The sequence below is a fragment of the Ornithodoros turicata genome, chromosome 9, assembly GCF_037126465.1.
Source record: "Ornithodoros turicata isolate Travis chromosome 9, ASM3712646v1, whole genome shotgun sequence".
Lineage (NCBI taxonomy): Eukaryota > Metazoa > Arthropoda > Arachnida > Ixodida > Argasidae > Ornithodoros > Ornithodoros turicata.
The window spans coordinates 40,147,224-40,171,043 of record NC_088209.1 but is presented as its reverse complement, the minus strand read 5'-3'; the positions used below and the strand labels follow the sequence as shown (position 1 = coordinate 40,171,043).

At 46.4% G+C, this 23,820-nt stretch overlaps 3 protein-coding genes across 4 annotated transcripts in view; 1 reads left to right on the top strand and 2 right to left on the bottom strand.

The window, feature by feature from the left end:
• The window catches only part of LOC135368935 (dynactin subunit 4-like), a 24,151-nt gene extending 5,402 nt beyond the window's left edge, over positions 1–18,749 (top strand). The window contains exons 5-17 of the mRNA XM_064602501.1: positions 13,172–13,242; positions 13,304–13,482; positions 13,560–13,603; positions 14,580–14,684; positions 15,393–15,451; positions 15,550–15,662; positions 15,731–15,840; positions 15,983–16,056; positions 16,417–16,471; positions 16,580–16,678; positions 17,575–17,672; positions 17,805–17,883; positions 18,485–18,749. Of these exons, the coding sequence (XP_064458571.1) occupies positions 13,172–13,242; positions 13,304–13,482; positions 13,560–13,603; positions 14,580–14,684; positions 15,393–15,451; positions 15,550–15,662; positions 15,731–15,840; positions 15,983–16,056; positions 16,417–16,471; positions 16,580–16,678; positions 17,575–17,672; positions 17,805–17,883; positions 18,485–18,619 (1,221 nt within the window). The 3' untranslated portion in view covers positions 18,620–18,749. The remainder of the gene's footprint in view (positions 1–13,171; positions 13,243–13,303; positions 13,483–13,559; positions 13,604–14,579; positions 14,685–15,392; positions 15,452–15,549; positions 15,663–15,730; positions 15,841–15,982; positions 16,057–16,416; positions 16,472–16,579; positions 16,679–17,574; positions 17,673–17,804; positions 17,884–18,484) is intronic.
• On the bottom strand, positions 9,323–12,515 carry LOC135368936 (putative bolA-like protein K11H12.1). Of its 2 annotated transcripts, XR_010414899.1 has the most exons (8): positions 12,253–12,515; positions 12,140–12,190; positions 12,005–12,056; positions 11,866–11,930; positions 11,287–11,355; positions 10,864–11,009; positions 9,499–9,706; positions 9,323–9,416 (listed from the first exon to the last, which is right to left on the bottom strand). XR_010414899.1 is itself a non-coding variant. In XM_064602502.1 (6 exons), exons 1-6 carry the CDS (start codon positions 12,325–12,327, stop codon positions 10,914–10,916), a joined length of 408 nt encoding a protein of 135 aa, XP_064458572.1. In that variant the 5' UTR covers positions 12,328–12,515; the 3' UTR covers positions 10,835–10,913. The 2 variants fall into 2 exon arrangements, 1 of the variants encoding a protein (XP_064458572.1); XM_064602502.1 differs by lacking the exons at positions 9,323–9,416; positions 9,499–9,706 and having other exon boundaries at positions 10,835–11,009.
• On the bottom strand, positions 18,087–23,820 carry LOC135369490 (uncharacterized). The gene is made up of 5 exons (XM_064603075.1): positions 23,757–23,820; positions 22,949–23,058; positions 22,867–22,890; positions 20,654–20,689; positions 18,087–20,307 (listed from the first exon to the last, which is right to left on the bottom strand). Exons 1-5 carry the CDS (start codon positions 23,818–23,820, stop codon positions 19,111–19,113), a joined length of 1,431 nt encoding a protein of 476 aa, XP_064459145.1. The 3' UTR covers positions 18,087–19,110.

Here is a 23,820-nt window from a genome sequence, read left to right as displayed (position 1 = left end):
ATTTACTTTGATATTGTTACAAGCATTCATTTCTGCGTTCTCGTCCATGCATGTTGAGAACGCAGCCTCCTCTCAAGTTGGACTTTGAGTCCGCAGTTACGCCGGAGTGCCACAGACTTTTAGCCTCGGATAATAAAAACTATGATTCAGTTAAGAAGAAGTTTGTTTTCACCAAAAGAGGCTTTCTTGACGCGTGATATGTCCACATCCCGCCCACCACTTTGTTGTGTGGGCATTACATCATGTTCTCGTAACCTTATGCCAACTATTTTTCTTCTTGTTGCTTTGAACATTCTTCCAAGCTGAAGCTAGCACAAAAATGTGCCAACACAATACTTTATAAACAATATATGTACATTATTATTTGCTTATTATACTTCTTAGATATTTCTCATTACGTTATGCGTTCTCGCATTTTTTGTCCTGTCGTGCCCCTCTTAGCGCAATACTTTCTTATTATATTTGTGCCTACAGAATATCTGCTTCTGTGACGTGCGACAACCCAACATCCCCCATAACCTTTCCACACGCATCACAAACAGTGTGCCAATTCCGACTGCTGTCAGCAAATTTTTCAGAGAAAATCATGCTCGCCCGGGAAATAGTGAATAACAAACGATGTGGCAGCAGATTTATTCAGGCATTCTCATATTACACATCCGGCAGTATATTATATCGCGCCTCCTCGTGTGTGCCATTCTTTATTTGCTAACCTAATAGGGTGTCTACCAACTTAGAAGACCTGAAAAACCTGGAATTGTTGGGGCATTTTGATGCAACTGGAAATTAGTGAAAATTCAGAGAAGTTTCCAAAAGACAGCTGAAGTCGGGGAAAATCACGGACAAGTGTCATGGCGACACACAGCAAATTGCGAGCGCTGATCAGTTGCGGTTGAGGGGCCACACCGACAGCAATGTTGCCTCAAGTAACAGTTCGTCAAAATGGCAGCCTCACTAATAGTGACCTTTAACAAAAAAAAAAAAAAAAAGATAAGGGACGTAAATGGGGCACAGCATGAGGTCTCCCTGTCGCTGGGAAAAAAAGATTGGTTCTCTTAAATGGCAACAAGAAACGCGTATTTGTATTCTGTTTGTTTGAAGTCATTAAATGATCCATTTTGCAAGTGATCTGAAAGTAGGAGCAGACACCAAGTTCCCTTTTGTTGATTTGTTTTGTTTTTGTTGTTGTTTGTATTGATTTGTTACCTTTGTGTTTTTTTATGTTGTTTCGAAGTTGTTTTGATCAGGGAACTTGCTTGAAATAGTCAGTGAGAAACTGGAAAAGTCGGGGAATGAAAGAATGGCTAAGAAGCAAGCGAGCTGGTAAAGATGATGCATAATGTAAAACCCCTGAGACTAGGGAACACGAAGGGACAGACACAACACGAAGTCTTCGTCTTGTGTCTGTCCCTTCGTGTTCCCTAGCCTCAGGGTTTTACATTATACAAGTTGGGTAAATTGAAGGCTACGATTTGGTAGATACCCTGCAGGAAATTCAAGTTTTGTTTTGTTTTTTTCTTTGGCATTCAAAGGTTATTTTCATTCCTTTTAACATTCACGATGTCACAACCCATCCTTTCCGCCCCACGGTATCCCCGTCGACAGATCTTAGCGGGAGAGAAACTGCAGCTGGACCCGGACACGGAGCAGATAATACAGACGGTGACGAGCAAGGGCAGTGCCATCTCGGAGAAGCAGCTCCTGCAGCTGCTGGAACTGCAGGAGTCCATGGAACACCCCGTGGAACTGAAGTCCCTTCTGGACACGCCATAGGTCCACGAAGCCTGCAGAAAGCAAACTTGTATCACATTGTCATTAACATCATCAGTTGATCATCATTCATTCAGTACATTGTCACTGACTCATTCGAGCATACGTGTACCTGTACACTTGGCCTCTCCAACAATGACCCAACAATGTTTAACTGGGCCACTAGCGATCCATTAATTAGGGATGTGCCGACCAAATCCACGAATCCTAGGCAGGGATTCGGGAATTCGGGAACTAGGATTCGGGAATCCGAATCCCAGTGCCCAAAACGGCGAATCGAATCTGTAGCAGACGACACAGATGTCCCTGCGCACGGCGCACGCCATCTGTGTGTCGTCTGCTACAAATCTTTCGAATCCACCAACCACGTTTGTTTGTTTCTTTTTAAAATTGCCGCCTCCGGAGTCCGCCGAAAGCCTCATTGGCTGACATGTGTTTCCTTATTTGTTTGTTTACATTGCTCTGGACTGCAAGAGTTCAGGCAGGAACTGTTACATTACAAGTTTAAAAATAACCTGGTTTCGCTTTTGATCGTTGTTTAGTTTTATGAAAGTATAATTCAGACTCGAGAATTTATGTATTTCTTGTAGTCGATGAACAACACGTTAAATAAGTTACCTTTAAGAAGAGCTGTATGGGTATATGGGAAGCATTATTGAATTTGTTTTTCAGTAGAAGAGTCTCTGTTTGAAATACAATGCATTCACATGGGCGATATCCCGACGGAATGTTCTAGCAAAAAAAAAAAATGTTCACGAGGTGGAAGTGATGCTACGTCTAATGTCGAGCATTCGCACGGCGCCAGAATATAGGAAGCGGCGTACTGGGCACATAGCAGACGACAGAATCGGACCTGTCGTCTGCTGCGGAATATCTTGCGGCTGTCCTGCCCACGTAGTCCTGCCACAAGATATAGTTCCCCATGGTTAGAAGAGCACGACAAGGCTACGCTTAACGCTCCCGCACACGTGACAGCAGGAAGCTGTGACATTTTGTGTATCTTCCGCTGAAGTATTCTGGGGAATGCCACTGGTCTGAATACACGGACATGGGCAATTGCGAAATCCCCGATCTCCAAATCCCCGATCTCCAAATTCACGTTCTCGAAACAAGGAAAATCAAGGAGAATGCTCCGTTGCATCGTAAGATGATATGCCATGTTTAAAAACAACGACATCGCTATTACACCACTCAAGTTCGCGGTGTTTTCGATGCCTGTTCAAGTCGTTTTAGCGAACGAAAGCCCAGCGGACGCGACAGCACTGCACGTTGGTTAGTTTATTATTAGGTTTGTTCAAGTTCGGTGTTTACATCCTGTCCAAGTAAGTTCGCTGTTCGCAGTTTCCCGCGCGCGACTGTGCATTTTATAGTCAAATAACATTCATTTACGTATTTCACTTCTAAGTCGCGAGAAATTGAACTTTTTGATTTGAAGTCCCAAATTAGCCTAGCCAAGCTGACGCTCTCTTGCCAGAAGTAAAAAGCCCGTGTTGGATTTACCCCATGCCATTACAAAATACACTCCCGCTATGGTAATGGCTGAACAAAGAAAGAAAGAATAGGTAAACTGGTAGCGTTCTGTCTAAGGCTACCGCCATCTTTGATGGAAACGAAAAAAAGAAACAAAGAAAAACCGTCAACGTCGAAGCGCGCTCAAATTGTGCGCCGAGCCTCTTCCTGTTTCCTTCATTCATTTACGGTAGTTCATTTTGCAACGGGGATTCCGATCAGTTTAGTCCGAGGTACACCCGTGTTATATATTCGTACGTAAAACGCATGTGGGGCCTAAAAGATATGAGATCGGAATGATTTCGTGAGCAGGAATAAAAACGGCACGCTGCCCAAGGCCGGAAATTCCGGGGCCTCAAACGCGCACCGCAACCGTCAGTCAGCATCACTCTTGGCGTGTGCCCTGTGTTAGGAGAAACAACGGTTATAATGTAACAAGCTCGAGTTATGGCAGCCCTCGAAGACACCAGGCAGCGTTGAGAATCAAACGACGCACATCTCGATTGCCTGTCGACTGCGCTGACCAGTACGCTACGATGGCAACGGTCACTCTCTTCGCCTTCTCTCCTACATGTTTTATCTCTCTTTCACACACACACACACAGACATACAACACAGAAAGAGTCAGCGGCGTCTCATGAACATGATGGAAAGTAACTATCCTGACTTCTGAGGCTGGAACACGAGCCTCAAGGTACTTAAGAACATGAAAGATAATCAAGATCATCATCAGCAAGTGTTTCATATTCTCAGGCACCTTGAGGCTTCTGTTGTGTTCGTCCGTTTGTGCTTCAGCCTCAGAACAAGCTTGTACTGAAGAATTCGTGGACATTTGTCCAGGATCGGCGCTACAAGGGTCAGCACTTGTCCAGCATCCGCATTCCAGTAATCATTTCAGCATTTAATTCGCTTTCTTTTACAGTAATTTGCCCATTTATTGCCATAAGGCCATAGGAACCGGAACTGCTCAGTGCATGCAGATGATCCACGACACCAAGCATAGAAATACACATGTCCACACAATAGCTCCTGAAGTCAGCCCTGTACGCGTACTAACCCCGCTGCCACCTACTCTTCCCTGTTGGCCCATGGCCATCTGTCCACATGGGGCCCCACATGGGACCCCTCCATCCTCTTTCATCACTTCAGGACTATACAACCTGCATGTCCCATCGAAGTTGATCGTTCTGTCTTCCTGGGGAGTTCAGTAACTCTCGGATGCAAAGACCTCCCTCACCCAATGGAATATCCCATTTCTTCGCGGGGGGCCCTCCTTCCCTCCCCCGTGCGGTGAAATGGGAACGTACCCCCAACATCTGTGGAAGGGGATGCCTGCTTGCTTCCGATGCGGAAGTCAGCGAGCGTCCCTGTTGCCGTTCAAGGCAACAAGAGACGAACGACCGGTGGAGCGAAAGTGGTCGATGCCCCTCCTGCGAGTGCTTCCCGGTTCACTGCGCCCGGCTGGCATTGAACTACTTTGTTGGGAAGCACTTTCACCCGTTCCTCTATTCAAGGACGTGAGCTTCGGCGGCTGGATGTGTGGCCTTTGGAAGTGTCCTTGGTGATCGGAAAAGGGGTTCCGCGTGAGGTTGTGTGTGGAGGCCACGGTGCAGGAGGGTTGTGACGTGGCTATGCAAGCTGCAAGGAGGTTATTATCTCCAGGAGATAGAGAGAGAGAAGGAACCTGATCGCGTTCTTTGCCGTCACTTTCAAGTGACAGCTCCAGTTGGGGAGCGACTGATGTTGACGCTTTTCAAGACTTCCATTAGTCAAGAGCAAATGATCTTGGGATCCATGCAGAAAAAGACACTATACATTTTCTAGGCAGGACATATTAGCAATGCAGTTTGAACTAATGAAGATATGCTCGCTGCCTCGTAACCGTCCGTCACTGCGTTGAATTATAATTCGTAAAATGGCGATGTCATCTGCAACGACTAATCACGGCAGAGAAGCCTGTGACAGTTGGTTGGCTTCTTGTTGTCGAAAGAAGTAGTAGTTATGAACTGAGAATTGAAAGATGGGTGTGTTGCTATGGGTCAGGGGCGGGTCCAGACCAGACCCTCGTTTTTTTTTTTTTTTGCTTTTTTTTATTATTATTATTATGAAGTTATGAACACCAACTGAGGCAAATTGAAGGAAAAATCAAATGTCGGGGACCGTCGATGTTTTGAACAGATTCTGTTCTGGTAAATTAATTATCGTGAATAGCTTTACGTAATATGCGTAGATCTGCAGGCTTATTGCATTTAATAACATAACTGTGGTCCACCACCTCAGAAGTGCTTCCCAACGCGTAAGCTTCGGCTGTTGTATCTCTGCAGCGAGAAAGAGTTTGAACATCCGGAGTAGCTGAACAGTCACAGTGCGAAGTATTTTGCTTCGATGCATGACAGACCATGAGAGAACACCCGATTGAAACGTATATTTTCCGATTTCTGAAGCAACCAAGCCGGCTGCGTTGCGAAAAATTGTATCGCTATATGCCCTAGAGGATAAGTGCGCAATCAGACGACTGCTGAGGAGATAACGCTGATATAATCCGCGCACGCACACACACAAAAAAGGAGAGATATAGAGATACGTTGAAACTAAATCTCTTGAAAATCCAACTTTAAAAAAAATGTATACATATCATGTACCGATAAAAATAGAAATAATAAAATAAAAACCAAAAATTAATAATAATGAATAAATAAATAAATTCGGCGGATTGGTTCTCCTTTTTGGCAGCTGTCCCCACGCCTCCAGGAACACTTACACTGTACTGAAGTTTGAATTATAGAAAGCTAAAGGGGCGTCGGCCAAGAACCATTCGTCGTGCCCAGAATCATCACTAATTATGAGAAAGGCCAACGAAAATATTATGTGCCTAAATTTTTTAACTCTTTGCCTTCTGATATGTTCTTTCCCTGACCACGCAGTCAGAGAAATTAAGCTTTTCTTGAATGACTTGTTGTACTAGTGCATGTGCCTTACTGGGTGGTGAAATTTTCTTCTTTTAATTGTGTATATTGTTCAGTCTGTTAATTACATAGTCCGTCACTCTCTAGCCGTCTCGAGCCCACAAGCCCCCTGAGACTTAGGCCGGTCGATATGTACAGTATGCCCTGCACCTTCAATGAAAAGAAAGAAAGAAAGAAAGAGCGGAAAATGAAGAAGCGCCCTTCTTCGGGGGCTCTCTTCACACAAACTCGTTTGATTTTTTCCAGCATTGACTAGAAAGTCAATCCACTGGAGCAATATTAGTACGTCCACTTTCGCCTGCTGGACTAAGCAAGTAGCCCTCGTACCAAACGTCGCTAGCCTCCCCGATATGCCGTGGCCAGGAACACGGTCATGAGGACATAGCACACCGTAAGCTCGGTCACACGGCCGTTGGAGCAACCGCGAAAAAAAAAAAAAGGATGTGCTCCCATATGGGGGCTACTAGTTCAATGTCAGTAGGGCTTTCGCTTTCTGCTCCATATGCGGTGGCCAAGACAATGCGGGTTATTGGTACGGAAGAGGGCGGCCCTGCACTCGACCGGCCGCCCTACATCGCCATCGGGACGACCTCGCCTGCCCCATATACCTGGATGGACGGCCCTCGTCTCTTCCCTCGACCTGGCTCCAATGATATGCACTGCTTACTGGGGGACCACTTGGCTTGTACCGCGGACATGCATTGTTTTCTTTCTTTATTCCGTCGTAGCACCTTGGAGGAGCTGTGGGCCATGCCCGGTGTACAGACGATGGAGAGAGAACGGTATGGAGAAGAGACAGGGGGCTTCCTGGGCCGACTTCAACGGGAACAGTGAGGCCATGAAACGTGGAAGGACGAACACTTTATGCAAAGAAAAAGGGTAGCATTTACTTGAGACTCAGGGAGAACATGTACACATGACGAGCCTTGTCATGACATGGAATATCTATCGTGTCTTGTGTATGTTCCGTCTTGTGTCTCTCTTTTTCCCTTGGTCTCAAGGAAATGTTACTTTCCTCGAAACCTCGAATTAGTATCGAGGGAACCTGGCCCATCGTTGAACAAACATCTCATTGCATGCAACACAGGGAGACAACCCCCGTGGTTGTCCTCGTCCCACAACGGTACTTGACAGCTTCTATTTCGCCTTCCGACTCTATGAAACGACCTTCAAACAAAACAAAACAGAAAGAAAAGAAAGTGTTTTGACACTATAGTAGGCAAACCTGAGCTTGGGGGAACTCTAAAAAACAACACACCTTGACAGCTCCATCTTTTATATATATATATATATATATATATATGTTGGTCCAATGCTGGTGTGGCGACGTTTGGGACTTATAAACATATGTTCAACGTGCAGCCAAAGAGCGTATGCTATTTTTCTTCATTTAATACTTTACTGGCTTCGCACTGGGCTTTCAGAAGTGAGTTACTCACCCTGACGGGAGGACATAACGTTCCACGTGACCTTCCGACGCCACTCGCTCAAACGTCGCCCACCTACGCATTGCTGATGAAGGCCCAATAAGGCCGAAACAGCTGTCCAATGCTGGTGTGGCGACGTTTGGGACTTATAAACATATATATGTATAACTGTCCATGTATGTTGTTTCTTCGTGTTCGCCCATACTTAGGTTTTGTCTACCGGAGAGTTTATCCACCAGCTTGCCCGTATTTATACCACGTTATCATTGACATATCGGCACCTACGTATACCTCTGCTACGTAGGGCACTAGAGCGACACACCGAAGAACATGTACCCTTTCGTGCGCACTCTTTCCTGCGACCTCCCGTCGAAAGTGAAAGCTCCCCCCCCCCCCCCCCTCAACCGGCCTTGACCGTTCACGGCCATGCATCTCCTTCCGTTCCAAAAACACCCCCAAGTGGGACACGTTCGTATTCGGCCAGGCCATGGTCAGAAGAGCGCGAAATCGGGCTGCACGGCAGCGACTCCGAGGACGGCCAGACATTTTCGGGTCGATCTCCGTTCTGCCAAGGCCCATTCTGGGTCGTGGAGGACGCGTCCCAGACCTCGCGTCGCCCCTTTTCAACGTTTTCATTGCGGGGGACCCTCCCCGCGTGGGTCAACTCCTTTTGTTTGCTTTGAGAACCGCGCGTAACTGGGGCGTTCTCGTTCAGATATGTTCTCTTTCCGGGGTTTCACCTGTTTTGAATTGTCTCCCTCGTGGTGGCATTGATCCGTGTCTTTGGGGTCGGGGCGGGCGAGGGCGGAGAAGAAATCGGGGTCGGAACCTCGTCTAGGCGCTGTTACGCCGTCTTGGAAGGAGGCTTTTGCATTTTGGATTGAAGCCCTACAAAGAACGTTGGCGAGCCGAACCAAGGGGTGGGAACTGGGGCGGATGGCAGGTTCTGAGAAGGTATCTGGAGGGGAGGGTTCGTGGCAAACGCGCCCGTTGTCGCCTCGTGTTGCTTGATGTTCGAAAAAAAAAGAGAACAGAACAAGGTCGGTGATGGGAAAAAGCTGACCCTGGGGGTTTTGCGGTGGCAGTAAAAAAAAAAAATAATAATAATAATAAAAAAATCGACATGTCTGAACGTTATGGGGTCGACGCTATTTGCCTCGGGGGGATATTTTGTCATTACTTCTGAGCGCCTTTATCAAATTTAATTCGCGCGGAACTAAATTTTTCTAATTGATCTGCGAAATTTGTCGAGCCAACCTCGCATGTTTTTTTTTTTTTTCATCTTCTTATTTTATTTTTTTACAGAAACAGAAAGGCCGATGGCGAAAGAAAGATGTTTTTTTTAACGCGTTAGGTCAGGTGAAATACCATGAAGAAGAACGCTGTCCCCGTTAACTTTACGACTTCACCACAGAAGATACGTGTGTATGAAAAGTTACTTCGCATTTAATTACGCATGGCATCCGTACTAGCAAAAAATAATAAATAAATAAATAAAATGAAAGTGTGAACGTTATTACGCAGAGTGAAGACAACGAGCCTTTCATATTGTTCTTACGTTCACATTATCCACACCAGGATTTATTTCGGACATCCTAAATGTGGTTTTTTAACCTCCGCACGTTTCTTCTGCATTTGATGCGCCCAAGAGTCGGAGAGTCCGTCCGTCCTCCGCGGTGCCGTACCAGCGGGGGGTCTCTCGAGCAGAGGGGGCAGAATATCCCCGTTGCAGGTACAAGCTTATCTGTGGGGGAGCACCACAGTGAGTGACCATGGCATCTTGAAAGGACGTCCTAAATTTCTCAGAGCAAGGAAAGGGAAGATACCATTGTGAAAGAGAGGGGGGAGATCGTCCCATGGCATTACACGATGTCCTCCCCCTCGCGTGGCAGTAGGTATGGCCCAGATGAGAACTTTCGCTGCTTCGATACGAGGAAAGACTCTCTCCCACGACTTTTGTTGAAGGAGACGCAGAGGTCTTGTTGTTTTCTCTTCCGCGTGTATTTTAAACGTGAGAGAACTGATGTTCTGAGGCTGGAACAACATAGAAAGGACAAACACATACAAAGCCTCAATTGCCTTTGCAGCGACTTCCATCTTTAGTCGATATTTGAAACGTTCGGCGTGTGGAGGCGCTGTTGCCTTTTGTCCTTGCATGTGTTCCTTTGTGTAAGTGCACAAATAAATTCGTAAATTCGTCCAATAACGTGACCCGCGTATCGAACACGAGATACAGTTTCGGTTTCGATGGGGTAGATGACGTCATCATGCGCCTCAATGCGTCATCAGCGTCAATGTTGCCATTTCTCTACATAACTCACGCGTATATATACATCGATATATATACATATATCGTGAGAGACGTGGATTTACACGTGCGCTTGTTTGCTCTAAATCTTACTTCAGCACAATGATAAACTATGATAAGCACGTTTCATGTTGCAACATGTGGTACTTGTGACTACATTGCGGGGAGTGCATGTTTGAGTAATATCTGTTAGTCGTGGGCGGCTCGCCCGCTGAACAGAAAGAAAAGAACAAATGGTAACAGCAGGATGTGTAAAAAGCACCCATTTTCACCCCCATTCCTCAAACTCGGACTCTGCTCATATGGCTCTTCTTTTTCACACTGGCACGATGTAACACTTTTTAAAATTGGTTTAAAGTGGGACTCCGCAACAAAATCACCACAATGATTGATGACACCACTAGCAGTAACCCTTGCAGTCTCAGGAATATACGTACGAAATATTGCTTTCCCAAAGTGTGCAGATTTTATTCGAACGAATTATTACGAAGTGAGCGCTTCGCCTCTGTGAAGCAAGAGGGCGCCGAAAGCAACACTGCCGACATCATCCTGCATGGAAGAATGCAAGCTTCGTAGCAGACGACAATGCCGGGTGACGTCACAGTATCTTCCTCGGGGCGAACCACTGTGCGCTTTGCATGTTGGTTTCAGTTCAGTATTGTCATCATTTACGAATTAATTACTCGCACAAAATGAATGCTAATGTTGTATTCGGTATCAAGAGAGGGGTCCGTGTTCGGTATGATGCTCACCTATTTTTTTTCGAATCCTTCCGAGGTCCCCCTTTAAACCAGACATGCTACCCGCAAAAGTCTGCTTTTTTTTTTAACAGGTGATTGCCAAGGGAGACAATAACGATTTAGTCTATTATTTATTTTCTCACCAATATGGCTATAATAAAGCATTCCATTAAAACGCTCGAGAAAAAGCGTCCTAGCTGTTCTTCTCGGACTGCTCATTCTTCATGCCTCCCAAGCAAGGCGGAGATTTCACACTTGGACCGCCGCTCCAGCGTAAAGGTTTCAGAGTCTGTAAAACATATTGCATTTTTTACCACCGTTGTCTACTCCACTACATTGTTGCATCCAAAAAGTATATTATCAACCTGCTACCACAGATATGACATCAAGTATTATGTTCCGACAGAGCCAGTAGAATCTATTTATGGATGAATGGATAGTGGTGTCTATTGTAGAGAGCAGCAGGTCCCAGACTTATTCTGCACACTGTACCATACTGTATCAGACCATTAGTACGCTAAATGGTATTATTTGAAACACATTAAAAATGTGCATATATTACCTACCTCAATTGCTAGTGCACGAATCTTATCCTTCATTTCCTCTTCTAAAGCCTTATAAACGAGTCTGTGTTGCTGTGGACAACCGTAAGATTGCAATGAGTGTACCACAAGTAAGTGCTTGTCAAGGACAAGATCTCGTTGGCATAAAACAGTGAACACCTATGGATGTACAGCTCGAAGCACAGTTAACTTGAATGCACCTCTGACCTGCACAACGGGAAGAGAGCTACCCGGACGGCGCTTACGAGATAAACTGAGAGAGCATTTCGACTGTCCCACTTGTGCTGCGGGGGTGTCCGCCTTGTCATGGGCTGTTGACTCGGCATCGCATTACCATTCTATCCTTGCCGACACCCCCCTCAACCATATAATTTTAAAACCACAAACTTATGTACACCATACGTGCACACAAAAAGATTTTCGTGAGAACAACAACTGCCATCTAAACGCTGGTCGGCTGTAACACTAGAGCTGAAAAATAATTTGACTGTTAAAGTGCTTCTACTGGTTCTGGAAAATACATATTATTATATATGTAACAATTAAAACCACGGGTCTTTCTTTGCTAATACAACTGATTACCTCAACAAGCTTCTTTCCTTCGAAGGCATCGGACTCTATGGTCACCCTAAAGTGGGTCTCGGAGCCTGCAAAAGGTTTAATATAGTTGCAAGTGTACACACACTGTACGATCGCAGTCTTCCGCTTTTGCGTCACCTACCCTTTGGCACATTATGGGCGATGCTTTCATTTTCAACGCTGAGATGAGTGGGCTAAAAGGCAAAAAGATTAAGCGTATAAGATTTGAGGGTCTAACGACGTCCGCGTCGAGTATTTGCGGTGGTAATCTTCTTACGTGCAATGCCGCAGTAAGCTTTTCTTCTATTATCTGCTGTACTGGTCCAACCTATTAGATGAAAAAAATTGCTTCATTTCGTGATGTCTGACTCCAATGAATTTCAAACTCACTTTATGTATCCTGCTGTATGCTCTGTAACACAACTGAACATTTCGAAATGACGTCGTCGTGTGTGAAGCGAGCATACTTTTTCAGCATTTAGCAAAGTCGATTGTACTTCTCAACTCTCTGTGGCTTTCAGGCGTTAGTCTTACTTCATTTTAAAAATTTCTTAGACGTTAGAAGTTACCATGGGTAGAGAAAATTGAATTTCAGGACCCCACTAGCCGCTCTTCCGTACTTCGAACAGTTTCGGAATGGACGCCGCCATCGCGTGATAGCGATGGCGACGCCAAAATTTAGCGACCTCTTGAGTGAAATGTTATTATGTGAAATGTGATGATGGAAAATTTAATTTTTTGTCTTGCAAAGTGTTTTCTGGTTGAGGTGTTGACGAAGAAAGCTCGCGAGCGCGAGGTCTTGTAAGGTTCTTGTGCTAGTTTAGTTTATCGTCTGTTTCGTTCTCGGACCCTGTTCGTAGGCGTTATGGCGGATATCTTTGGGAATGATCGTGTTCTCTACGTGTGTACCTGTGGCTCCCGGCGTCCTATCACCAGAATTTACTTTTGTAGGCATTGCTCGAAATTAAGATGCAGCGACTGCGTATCACACGAGGTATGTATGCATGTCAGTGTTTCGGGAAAATACACCACATGGATTGCCAGAACGTTCACAATGTAAATGTGTCTGGTCTGTAATTATTTTGGATAAGTTGTGATACCGGCCGAAATCCACTCCTTTATGGCGTACGGCCGGCGTCCACGGTGGGAGAAGGGGGGGTGCAAATTTTCACACTTGTGCCCCCACCCTGAGGCGAAAAGTAGACGCCGCCCTGTATTTGGTATTCACCAAGAACACATTCTCTTACACAACAGACGTCATGTGTGGCAGTTTTCGACGAAAGTATATAATCCGCGTGTGGTTTCGCAGGTGGATTCCCAGTACTGCTCAAACTGCCTAGAGTACATGCCTTCGGCTGAAGCACGCATGAAAAAGAGCAAGTAAGTGCCATTCCATGTGTTTGTCTGGCATTAAAACTACAGTCTGATCCAAACATTTCAGATGCACGAGTTGCTTCGACTGTCCGAGTTGCATGCACACACTCTCTGTGAGGGCAACGAGCGTCCAGGTGCCGAGCACCGAAGACCCGAATAAGAACGTGCCGAAGAAAGTGTACTACCTTGCGTGCGGCTTTTGCAGATGGACATCGCGGGACGTGGGCATGCCTGATCAACACGTTGGTATGGAACTCTATGGGTAGACGCATGCAGATGTGGTATGATGCGCAATCCAACATTTTTGTGCTCCTCCCTTCCAGCAAGCGGTGGATGGCACGAGCACGAGTCTCCCTGGGGAAAGCGGGTGAGTTCATTCGGATGGGTCTGTTCCAGCGGCTGAACAGCGGCTACATAGTTCACGCAGCTGTAGCTTGCCGGCCATTCGCTTTGGAATGCTTCGAGAGATTTCCGATTTTTCTGACAATGCTGCGTTACTACAGAATCAGCAGGGATGCAATGTTTAGCGTGACCCAAAGACCTGTTTCGTTCATCTAGAAGCCTAACAGTGGGCATCACAGGCTCGAGCTCGGCCGAAGACTGGCAATGTACGGGCCTGGCACGGCGCATTCCCTCATTCCTATGTTCCCTCATTCACTTGCACATCCGTTGCAAAAGTGTGGGGTTCCGAGAGGGAGTGCAGATCAGGAATCTCTCTTGTGCAGTACCATAGATCGAGAAGTTACCTGTCAGAAAGAGCTCGTTACGAGTTAAGTTACCGTGTGAAAAATGTAACTAAGTTAATGACGAAGTTCTTCAACCTGAAATGTAACTCGCAGTTACAGAGTTACATAGAAAAAAAGAACGAGTTACTTCCAAGTTACTTCGGACACAAAATAGCACTACACAGGTGCAGCGCGCGTGAGCAAGTTGAGTTACACATCGAGTTGCCTGCGGAGGAGTGCAACACGCTTAGATCGCGTCTTACTCCCTGTGGGCGCACAATGGTTCAGCTTCATTTCAATGGTAGCGGTTCTTACCTCCTGAACATAATACTGGCATTGATTGAATATCACGTTTTACGGCAAAAAGTGTCATGAAAGAACCGGAGGGAAAAAACAAGAAAATATGTTGACGTGAGCGAAAAGTGAACTAAAAGTAACTTGGAACTTAGCTTAAGTTACTTTTGCAAAGTTACGTGAAAAAGAAACGAGTTCCCTTGAAAAATTACCGCGGCGCAAAAGTACCGAGTCAACAGTTGTTAGTTACAATAACGAGTTACCTCAAACTCTGTGCAGTACAGGCCATCTCAGCTCTCCTCTTCCCCCTCTCCCCTTTCTCAGATCAACACTCTGTTTGAGCACTACCGTATGGTGGCCCAGAAAGACAAGATGGAGAAAGACAGAAAGAAGTCGACGTCGTACCGCACCAGCTACCTCCACTTTTCCGTGAGTTGTTAAAATCACTCAATGCCAGCGCTGTTGCCACGTTCAAGTAAATGCTCCGGGGTATACGAGCACGTTTAAAAGTTCCGCTGCTCCAAGGCAAGGAATACGTACCGTCAAGCTGACGGTACGCTGTGTTTATGCAACAACATAATGGGAGAGATTTCTCTGGTTGGGCCTGTGTCATTCCAAAACCGAAGCAAATGGGTTTTGTTTCGCTCAGGGGATTCTCTTGAAAGTCTGTGAAAACATGGAAAAGTCGGGGAACTTGAAGGCTGCAGTAAGGTAGACACCCATGTACCAACCATTTTCGGTCATTTCGTTCCTAGTCAAGTTTTCGGGAAATATTTTTGTTCTAAATTCGGGGGGTAAAAATTGGGGGAAATGAACGTGTGCTCTAAATTCAAACAAATCCAGGTGAAAAAACTTCCGGTATGTTACATTTGCTGCTAAACAAGTTAGTGTGCATTCCTACAGACGTCTCAGTGAGGGCAATTTCCCGGGTAAAAATCGGGTTGCACCCTAAAGAGGCAACCTCCAATTCGGGATGCCAATTCGGGGAAGGGTCGGGTTAAACCCGAAGACATCAGGCTCGTGTACGAGCACTTGCCAGGGCCGTTGGACTACACCAGTGATCTAAGTAACAGAAGTTTGCCATATTTTCCATAATGATACACTGAGCTGTCTGCACTCTGTTTGTACCTGACCCAGGATCGATATGGTGTGTCCGCTGCAGTGGCCAAGAAGTTTGCCGGACTCACGTCTACTGGGTACGTCCTCATCCCTATCCCTGTAGCATACATTATATAAGGATAAGTCTAAGGACAGCGTGGTGAATGTGTTGGAGGAAGGAACATTTTTCGTACAGGACAAAAGAGGACACTCCGAAGTTGAGCGAAGATTTGGCACCCGCTCAACCGTCAGCGGAGGTCGAGGGACTGCCGGCGAGCATCTTTACCGAGCCTGTCAATGTTGCCAAGTGTAGGTTCGACACTTTATTAAGCGTCGCAGTGCCAGGGTTGCTCGACTAACGGGACTGACGGTTACAGTCACCACCATAACGCAGCGCCACCTGCAGCCCGACTTCCAGCCGGTCAACGCTTCCCAACTGTACCCGAGGCACAAGCAGCTGCAGATCAAGAGGTCGCAGCGCTGCAGGGTATGGGTCGTAGAAATCGTCGGGAGAGGGAGAAGGTGTGAGAGAGAGAGGGGGGTGGATTCGGGAGAGGGAAACGCAGGGTTTTCGTGAGCAAGCAATGCCCTCTAGCACAGTTCAAGTTTGCATAAATGTTTGACCGCAGGGCTGCGATCACAACCTGAGCAAGCCAGAATTCAATCCTTCGAGCATCAAGTTCAAGATCCAGTTGTCTGCATAGTGAGTTGCATTTCATGCATGTTCCAGAACTGTGCCTCTGGACAAGAACATGGTGCAGAAAGCTTTGTAGCAGCCATATATACTTTCTTTTTTGTGTGTGTTACAGAGGCTCACTAAAATTTGTTTTTCGATATGGTTTCTTGCCGTTTCCTTTTCTGAAAGGAGTGATGCCCTGTAAGAACCATCACGAGGGTCATATTTGTAATTCTTATAAAGGTTGAGTGCATCAACTTTCCTTATTTCATAAGTTCCAAATTCAGATATTTTTTTTAGTTGATGTTAGTGTCTTTTCCGTACACAGAACAAACAATGGCACGTGTGACTTATTAAGGTAATAATACGGTGCATTAATGTTTTCAGCCACCACATTCCGGAGCTTAAAATCAAGTCTGTGACTGATTTTAAGGATGGTGAGGTAAGGCGTAGTAATGCGCATCTAAGCTGTGTGCAAGTTCTCCCCATCAAAGGCTGACAAAAGAGTGTTTTCTTTTTTTCTTGTTTTTTTTTTTTTCTTTTTACGTAGGAATGCTTCGTAGAACTCACGGTGCGGAATCCAACACCCCATACGACACACGTCTCTTTTCTGCCCCTGGAAGAATCTCTGGAAGAACTCACCTGCCAGGTAAACGGGCGCCATTTTAAAATCCGTGATCAGTCGTAAGATCGGGTGCCGCTGATACATTTGAGTACTGAAGCGCTTATAGTAGTATGGTACAGTTAACAGTGATGGCCACTAACTACTTCTACAGCAGTTTAACTACGACTACTGACTACTTCGTGGTGGAGCAGTTTAGCTAGTAGTTCAACTATTTTTCAGGGGAGGTAGGTAAAACTACTACTTTAACTACTGCGACGTATTTTAACTGCATTTATAACTACTTAACGTTGTCCATCAACACCAACCCTGCTGTATAGCGTTCTTGGACACCTAAATATGAATTGCAAGCAGTGATAAAGTTAAGATTTTGTACACATGCACGACACAGTTGCTCTGCACCTCGGTTTTCACCAAACTAGTAGCTAACTACTCAAAATACTAGTTTAACTAGTAGTTGCCACTACATTTCTGCAAGTAGTTGATAACTACTTTTTAACTATAATCAGGTAGTTCAACAAGTAGTTTAACTACTGGCCATCACTGGTATACTAGTACTACAGTTGAGTATCAGTTTTTGTTTCTTGCTGTGCTTCTTGCTGTCCAGCACACAGCTTGCAGTCAACGTTGCATGTATGAGTACGTCTTTCTCACAAATTATAGTCACAATCTCCACATGTCGTAACATGACCGTGCTTTGCATAATTTATTGTTACGCTCAAATGATATTTACATGTACAGATTACTATTAAATAGTGTACGTGACATGTGATACAACGTGGTACGTGATTTCAATCCTGGAAGAAATCAGTCCTGAACTGGTGCAACACTGATTGGAGGGGGGGGGGGGGAATAATGGGGTTTAAATGGGGGTTTAACCCCCGAAAGAAGTCAGGACCTAAGCGTCTCCAATTGCATTGCAGGCTGTCCTTCCAGAAAGCGACTTTACCTTGCCCCCGAGAGACGATACGGCTGAGTATGATGATTCTACAGAGTCGACTCAGTACAAGGATGACCCCAAGTAAGAGCACGTGTATTGTGCAGATTACACCAATGATTACACCGCCTTTGGATCCAACCATCAAACGATGTTTCTGTCATGGTGGTAAGCCAGGTATAACTTGTTAATTTTTTTTTTTTTTTTTTTTTTCAGCGTTGTGACATTCCGCAAAGCCAATAAGTTGGGGTTCTACATTCGCGTAATTCCAGTTGAGGAGCAAGACGACATTATTGTGAGTACTTCTGCTTTGGTCGGTATTCGCTGCTTTTACGCTTTGGCTGAGCTTTCTGTCATTACTGTGGTCGAATGATCTTCAGGACTCTGCAGTGACAGGGAAAAGGGGTCTGAACAATAGAGCTGTCTGAACTATCCGACGATTACTAACTGAAACTTTATTTCACCTCATCTACACTGAAGTTTGTAATTGTATCCTGCTGCATGTTGCACCTGTGTGTGATGATATCCGCTTGCACTGCATTGGCGGCCCAACTCCCAAAAGCGTCGGTGTGCCGACACCGAAAGCTAGCTGTACAATTTGGAAGTTTTAGAGCAGTCTCACCCGGGATTCAAATTAACAATCGTATCCAAGCCAAGCGCACAACCCAAAATGGCAGTTACGAAGGTGCCGCAGTAGTGCCAAAAAAAAATTAAAAAAAATAGTGGTATTGGTACTTCTCTGCAAGCATTTTAGTCAGAAAAATCGCACCTTTGGACTTCGGTCTGTCTGGAAGAATGCTGGTAAAAATGTATTAACCTGTAAAATCAGTTGGCCACTGTAATGTTCATTCAGTTTACTTGTATTTCATAGTGAAAAACGAGTTTGCATTCCACAGGTCGGTTTCCAGTTAAGGCATGACTTCACCAACATGGTGGTCCAGCTGCAGGCGGATCACAGGGAGCCCCAAGTTATCTGGATGACGCACGTCGTGATTGTGAACTTGGGTCCCAAGACGTACCCTTCATCCTAGGAATCTCCGTTGCGACCGTACAAGGGCCACCTCCGGTATTGCTGCCGCAGCTCACCAGATGTACTGGAATTTGTTTCAAAATAACTTATAGCGTTCGTAACTTATTTCGAAATACATTGTAGCATTGCGACTTGGAAGCTTCTAAGTGTAAGGCTGCTTCCCCAATCAGCACAATATGTCGACCCGATATTGGTCCAAGACTGGACCAATATGGGGCCAACGTGTTGTGCTGCTTGGGTCACAAGTGGCCACATTGTGATCGAACGCAACAACGGTTATTAAGCGAAGCTGCTAAATCGGTGAGAGCTGCAAAGCCTACCGTGAGCTGCAGTGGCGGCAACAGCGTTCCAGTAATTCGACAATATTTCGTTTCCTTCAACAAAGTTATCATTTTGCCCGACCCCGAGCAGCAACACTGGTATAACCTGCCTCCCTGTACACATAAGCGTAGGTTTAACTTCGTTCTTGTTTTTCCGTCGACGTACGTCTCATTAGTGGCGTCTTCTGAAGGCGTTGCCCAAGTGCGTGTGAATCCCCAGAAGTCCTCTCCGTTTACCACCTATGTGTTTGTTGATCCCGAGAAGTCCTCTCGGTTCATCACCTATACGTTTGCTTATCCCCAGCAGTCCTCTCCTCTCGTCACCCGCACGCTTGCTGATCCCCAGAAGCCCTCTCCTCTTATCACCCGCACGTTTACTAATCCCCAGCAGTCCCCCTTTTTCGTCACCTATGCGCTTGCTAATCCCCAGAAGTCCTCTCCTCTTATCACCCGCACGTTTACTAATGCCCAGCAGTCCCCCTTTTTCGTCACCTATGCGCTTGCTAATCCCCAGCAGTCCTCTCCTTTCGTGGCCTATGCGCCTGCCGATCCCCAGAAGTCCCCTCCGTTCGGCGCCGTCTCCCAGCCTCACGTTCCAGTTGGCCGGATTGACCAGGGCCAAGGACCCTCTCACCAGGTCGGACACGGCGACCAGAGCGTTGTTGGTCGCCAGCTGGAACCCGTCGTACGCGTTCACCAGGTCGTGCGACGCGCGCGACATGGACGACGAGTTCGAGTTCGCAGATATCGAGAAGGACGCGTTGCGCAGGTTCTGCGAGAGGGACTGGACGAAGTCTCTCATTGGCCGAACGCCGTGGACCCCCTGGGACGTCATCCTCCGCATCACCTCCGGAAAGCTTCGCGTCAGGTTCCGGACGAGCGTCGTGAAGTTTGTCGCCGTCATTTCGAACAGGTGCCTGGGGTCAGTTCGCGGCAGCGTCTTGGTGACGTTCTGCAAGTTCTTCAGGTCGTCTTGAAGCCGCTTCATCAACTGGTTGGCGTGGGTCACGGGTTGCATGGCGGCGTTACCGGCGTGTGCGAGGCTTCCGAGCGCTTGGAGCGTGGAGTTGAGGTTCTGAAATACGTTCTGTACGTTTGTCTGGGCTTGCGGAGGGATCACGGCATTGGACATGTTTTGGAACGCTTGGTTTGCGGCCAGGAGGGAGCGGTGGAAGAGGGTGTTTTCCACGTTTGGGATTCTCAGTTTGCGGAGGTTCTGGTGGACGGCGTCGAGTTGACGGGCGATGTTCCGGTTGAGGTTCCGAAGAGCCGTCAGGTTGCGGAACGCCGACCCGAGGTCGTTGATGTTTCGGACGTGGAACTGGTTGGTGACGTTGGTCTGGAGACGGGAGTACAGGTCTGATGCACACTGAAAATAAAAAAAATGTGCATTCTTGTCACGGGCAAGAAAGAAAGGAATGTTCTTCGAGGGCAAAATTTGTCGTGATGCAAAAGATTAGGCATGCCTTCTCTGGTTGTCATCTGCTGCAGTTGCAGATAAAATGGCCCAAACATATGTAGACCTAGAACACTGACTTTGTGCAGTAGCGTGTCGTTTATGTGACTCACAATTAGGAAATTTTGTGAAATATTCCAGCGTTGAGGTTCGTGGTATGGATAAATGCATGGAATTAGTGTAATTTTTATTTGATTGATTAGTTGTGAACCTCTACAATGGTGATAGCACGAGTCTCAATACGCGAATCCGTACTCACCTCATTGAAGGTGTTGATAGGCACTGACTGATTCCCCTGGAAAATGGAAGATCTGAGTGTTGTAATACATATCACACTATATATATTGGCTGCCCTTGCCCTCGGGCAAGTACTGATGTTCCTTAGAAGAATCCCACCTGTTCATGGTGTAGCACACCCTTGTGCTGAACCCTTTTGTGACATCCAACACACAAGCCACCTGTTTTGAGATTGGTCTTATACCCCTGTCACACGGGCATTTTCGATCCTGCTCGACCGAACCTGCTTGAACCCAATGCAGATCGGATGGTGCTACACGGCCGCTTCCAAGCAGGATCGAACTTTGGTCCTGCTTGACTCAAGACAGTTCCCATAACAGGATTGAGAATTTCAAGACGGCTCGACGGCCGCCATTTGCATCCTCGACCCCGGTGAACTGTCATAACTTAAGACGGACATGCACGCGAAGCTACAAATGATGCTTACATCGGTATACGATAAATTACCACTAATATCGCTGTTATATAGGAAACGCGAAATTAATGAGTTCCGTTTATTCATTTGCACAGGTCAACCATTCAATGCGCATTGAAAGTGGCCGTGTAGCAGCGTCAAAACTCGAGCGTGCTCGGGAAGTTCAATGCAGATCGGATTCGAGAAGGATCGAAATGCCCGTGTGACAGGGGTATTACTGTTGGCGACCCTAGACTATCACTAGTTATGTCTTAGGTGCTATATGAACCTTCGCAAGCACTAAGACGGACCTACTGTAAAATCCTTTTATGTCGCGAGCCCGTAATTTTCGCGAATTTCGCAAGTCGAGGAAATTCGTGAGCTTTATGGGCACGCGAATATTTCAAAACTGAGGAGGAGAAGCTCGCGAAATTTAGTTGCCACGAATATACAGCTGAAAGCTACACGTCCCACGCAGGGATTTCCCTACACTACTGAGGTTTTTCGCAGCACCTCTTCCCCTGAAGTTTTTGGGAGTGCCCAATACAGCTAGTCCACCAATGCCTCCCCCCCCCCCCCCCCCCACATCCCTGGAAGCCTGGTATCCCCAGAGGCACATTTCCTGGGAATTTGCTGGTCCCACATATTCTCGAAAAGTCACCTTTGTTTCATTGAAAAATAATTTCGTTAGGAAAGAATAATTTCTCTTAAAAAGTTTTAAAAAGCGATGTACATCGCTGCTTTTTAGCAATGCGTGGTGTGTTGCTTCCACTGAGCAACATTGTTGCTCTATGAGTGCCTGTACTTGCAGAATATAGAGCAGCACCTTGTACGTAACTTTACACAAGTTGTCAGTACTCAAATGCTTTTGCAAGTGACTTGATATCTTGTAAATACTTTTAAAATGCCAGTAGTCGATTGCTTGAATACTTTTTGGCATAGCTTAATTCAGTTGTACTGATTTCTCAAGTTACTTCAAAATACTCTTATCTTTCTTTTTTTTTTTTGCAAGATTGTGATAGATTTTCATCTGTGATATCTTGGAGTACCCTCGTCCACCTTCAGCCTAGCCTGCAAAAGCGGGTGGCGCGCCCTAGAATTAGTGGAACGTGGGGCATGCAGAATCCTAGGGCATGTTCCTAGTCATTTCGTAGCTTCGCGAGCTCGCCGTCGTTGCTCCGCCTTCGCCACGTGCGACGTTGTTGCGTGGTCAGTGACGTTTTCACAGATTCGCATGTTTGCGTTGACTCCGCCCACCTGGCGGGCCACGTGGTGCGCTTCGCGGGGTGAGCGCAGAAGAGACGTTCCCTGCCGCGACTGTGATCGTCGACGTTAGGAGAGGAGATTGAACGACAGAAATCCCAAACTATATTGCTATTTTACTCCCAGTTGTTGTTTCTGTGCAATTTGGTGTAATTCGTGGCAAGAGCGCAGACGACGGATGTTGGGAGTATGCAGGAATTCCCCCAAGGAAATCGAAGGAAACATCATTGCACAAGGCGAATCAATGAGCGCCCTTCGGCTCGGACATGTCCGATCGGGAAGCGGCCGGAGGACCTTTGGTGGGAGGGTGTTTGCAATATTGGGGATGGTCTGTGTCTGATCGGCTTGTGGAATGTCAAATCAAGGTTTGCGTCTGACGTGTTCGTACAGCCAGGAGCGCAGTGATGTGACTGTCACTGAAGTTATGACTTTGTGTTTGACTTTTCTTTGAGCTCTTATAAAGACACCCTGATATAGGACGGTACAAAAGAAGAAAAAAATGGATTGACAAAACCTACCTCGGTCGAACCTTTCTGGAGGCACTGCAATAAAAGAGGCGTACGTTAGGTTACGTTGCACAGGTTCACGAAAGTGACCTACCTTAGAAAACTTCTCAAAGCCTTGCGCGGTAAACTCAAAGCTCGTACCGTTTGCAAGCCGCACGTTGTACTTCTGCTCGGTTCCTTTGACTTCGCGTCTCTGCCGGCTCGCTGCGAAAGTCATAGGACATCTTGTTTGAGGCGAAGTAGAAATTCACATCGCTTAAGAAGTCACCAGGAGGAAGATCAGAAGAAAAAAAAGAAGAAGAAAGTTGGGAGAGAAAGAATTGGCAAGGGGTTGTACGGACGTGGTAGCTTCTCCTAACGTGCAATCGTGGATGCCGCCATGATAGATACGACCACGAGTGTTGCCACTCTTCCGCCGCTAAATTTGGCGGCTTTACGTGCAATCGTGGATGCCGCCATGATAGATACGACCACGAGTGTTGCCACTCTTCCGCCGCTGAATTTGGCGGCTTTCTGTAAAATAACAGCAACTGTCCGCGAACCCTCTCTTTTTCCTCTTTTTTTTTGTATTTTAGACTACGCGTTGTTTAGCGTTGTCTGCCCGCTACAAAGGGTACAGCCACTAGATCATCATCATCATCATCATCGTAAGCTGTGTTTGTCTCATGGTCTGTCTTGCCTGCTATTATGGGGTGCACTTGTAATATTTCGCGGAGTGACATCCAAGCGTGGAAACCGCTACAATACCACGAGCGTTGTCACTCTTCGGCCGCTAAATTTTCGTCTCCCATCGCGCGCTCGCCGCAGTATATTTCCTGTCGAGTACTCCCACGCTGCTTGAACATGCACATTTTAATGTTTTGTCTTAAAACATGTGCACAATGGGATATAAGAGATTGTACCTATATGCGTAGCACCCGTCACGAGGCAGCAGAGCAGGAGTCCGGCGGCTATCCGAAGTATCAT

Bases quoted from the DNA above. Each gene is read 5' to 3' on its own strand.
- LOC135368936 (XM_064602502.1), bottom strand. From the start codon at position 12,327: ATGCTCGCTTCACACACGACGACGTCATTTCGAAATGTTCAGTTGTGT. The intron at 12,191-12,252 runs GTGAGTTTGAAA...TTCATCTAATAG, and splicing joins CATACAGCAGGATACATAAA to GTTGGACCAGTACAGCAGAT. The intron at 11,356-11,865 runs GTAATCAGTTGT...GGTTGTCCACAG, and splicing joins AAGGAAAGAAGCTTGTTGAG to CAACACAGACTCGTTTATAA.
- LOC135369490 (XM_064603075.1), bottom strand. From the start codon at position 23,820: ATGATACTTCGGATAGCCGCCGGACTCCTGCTCTGCTGCCTCGTGACG. The intron at 23,059-23,756 runs GTACAATCTCTT...TGACTTTCGCAG, and splicing joins GACGGGTGCTACGCATATAG to CGAGCCGGCAGAGACGCGAA. The intron at 22,891-22,948 runs GTAGGTCACTTT...CTTTTATTGCAG, and splicing joins GCTTTGAGAAGTTTTCTAAG to TGCCTCCAGAAAGGTTCGAC.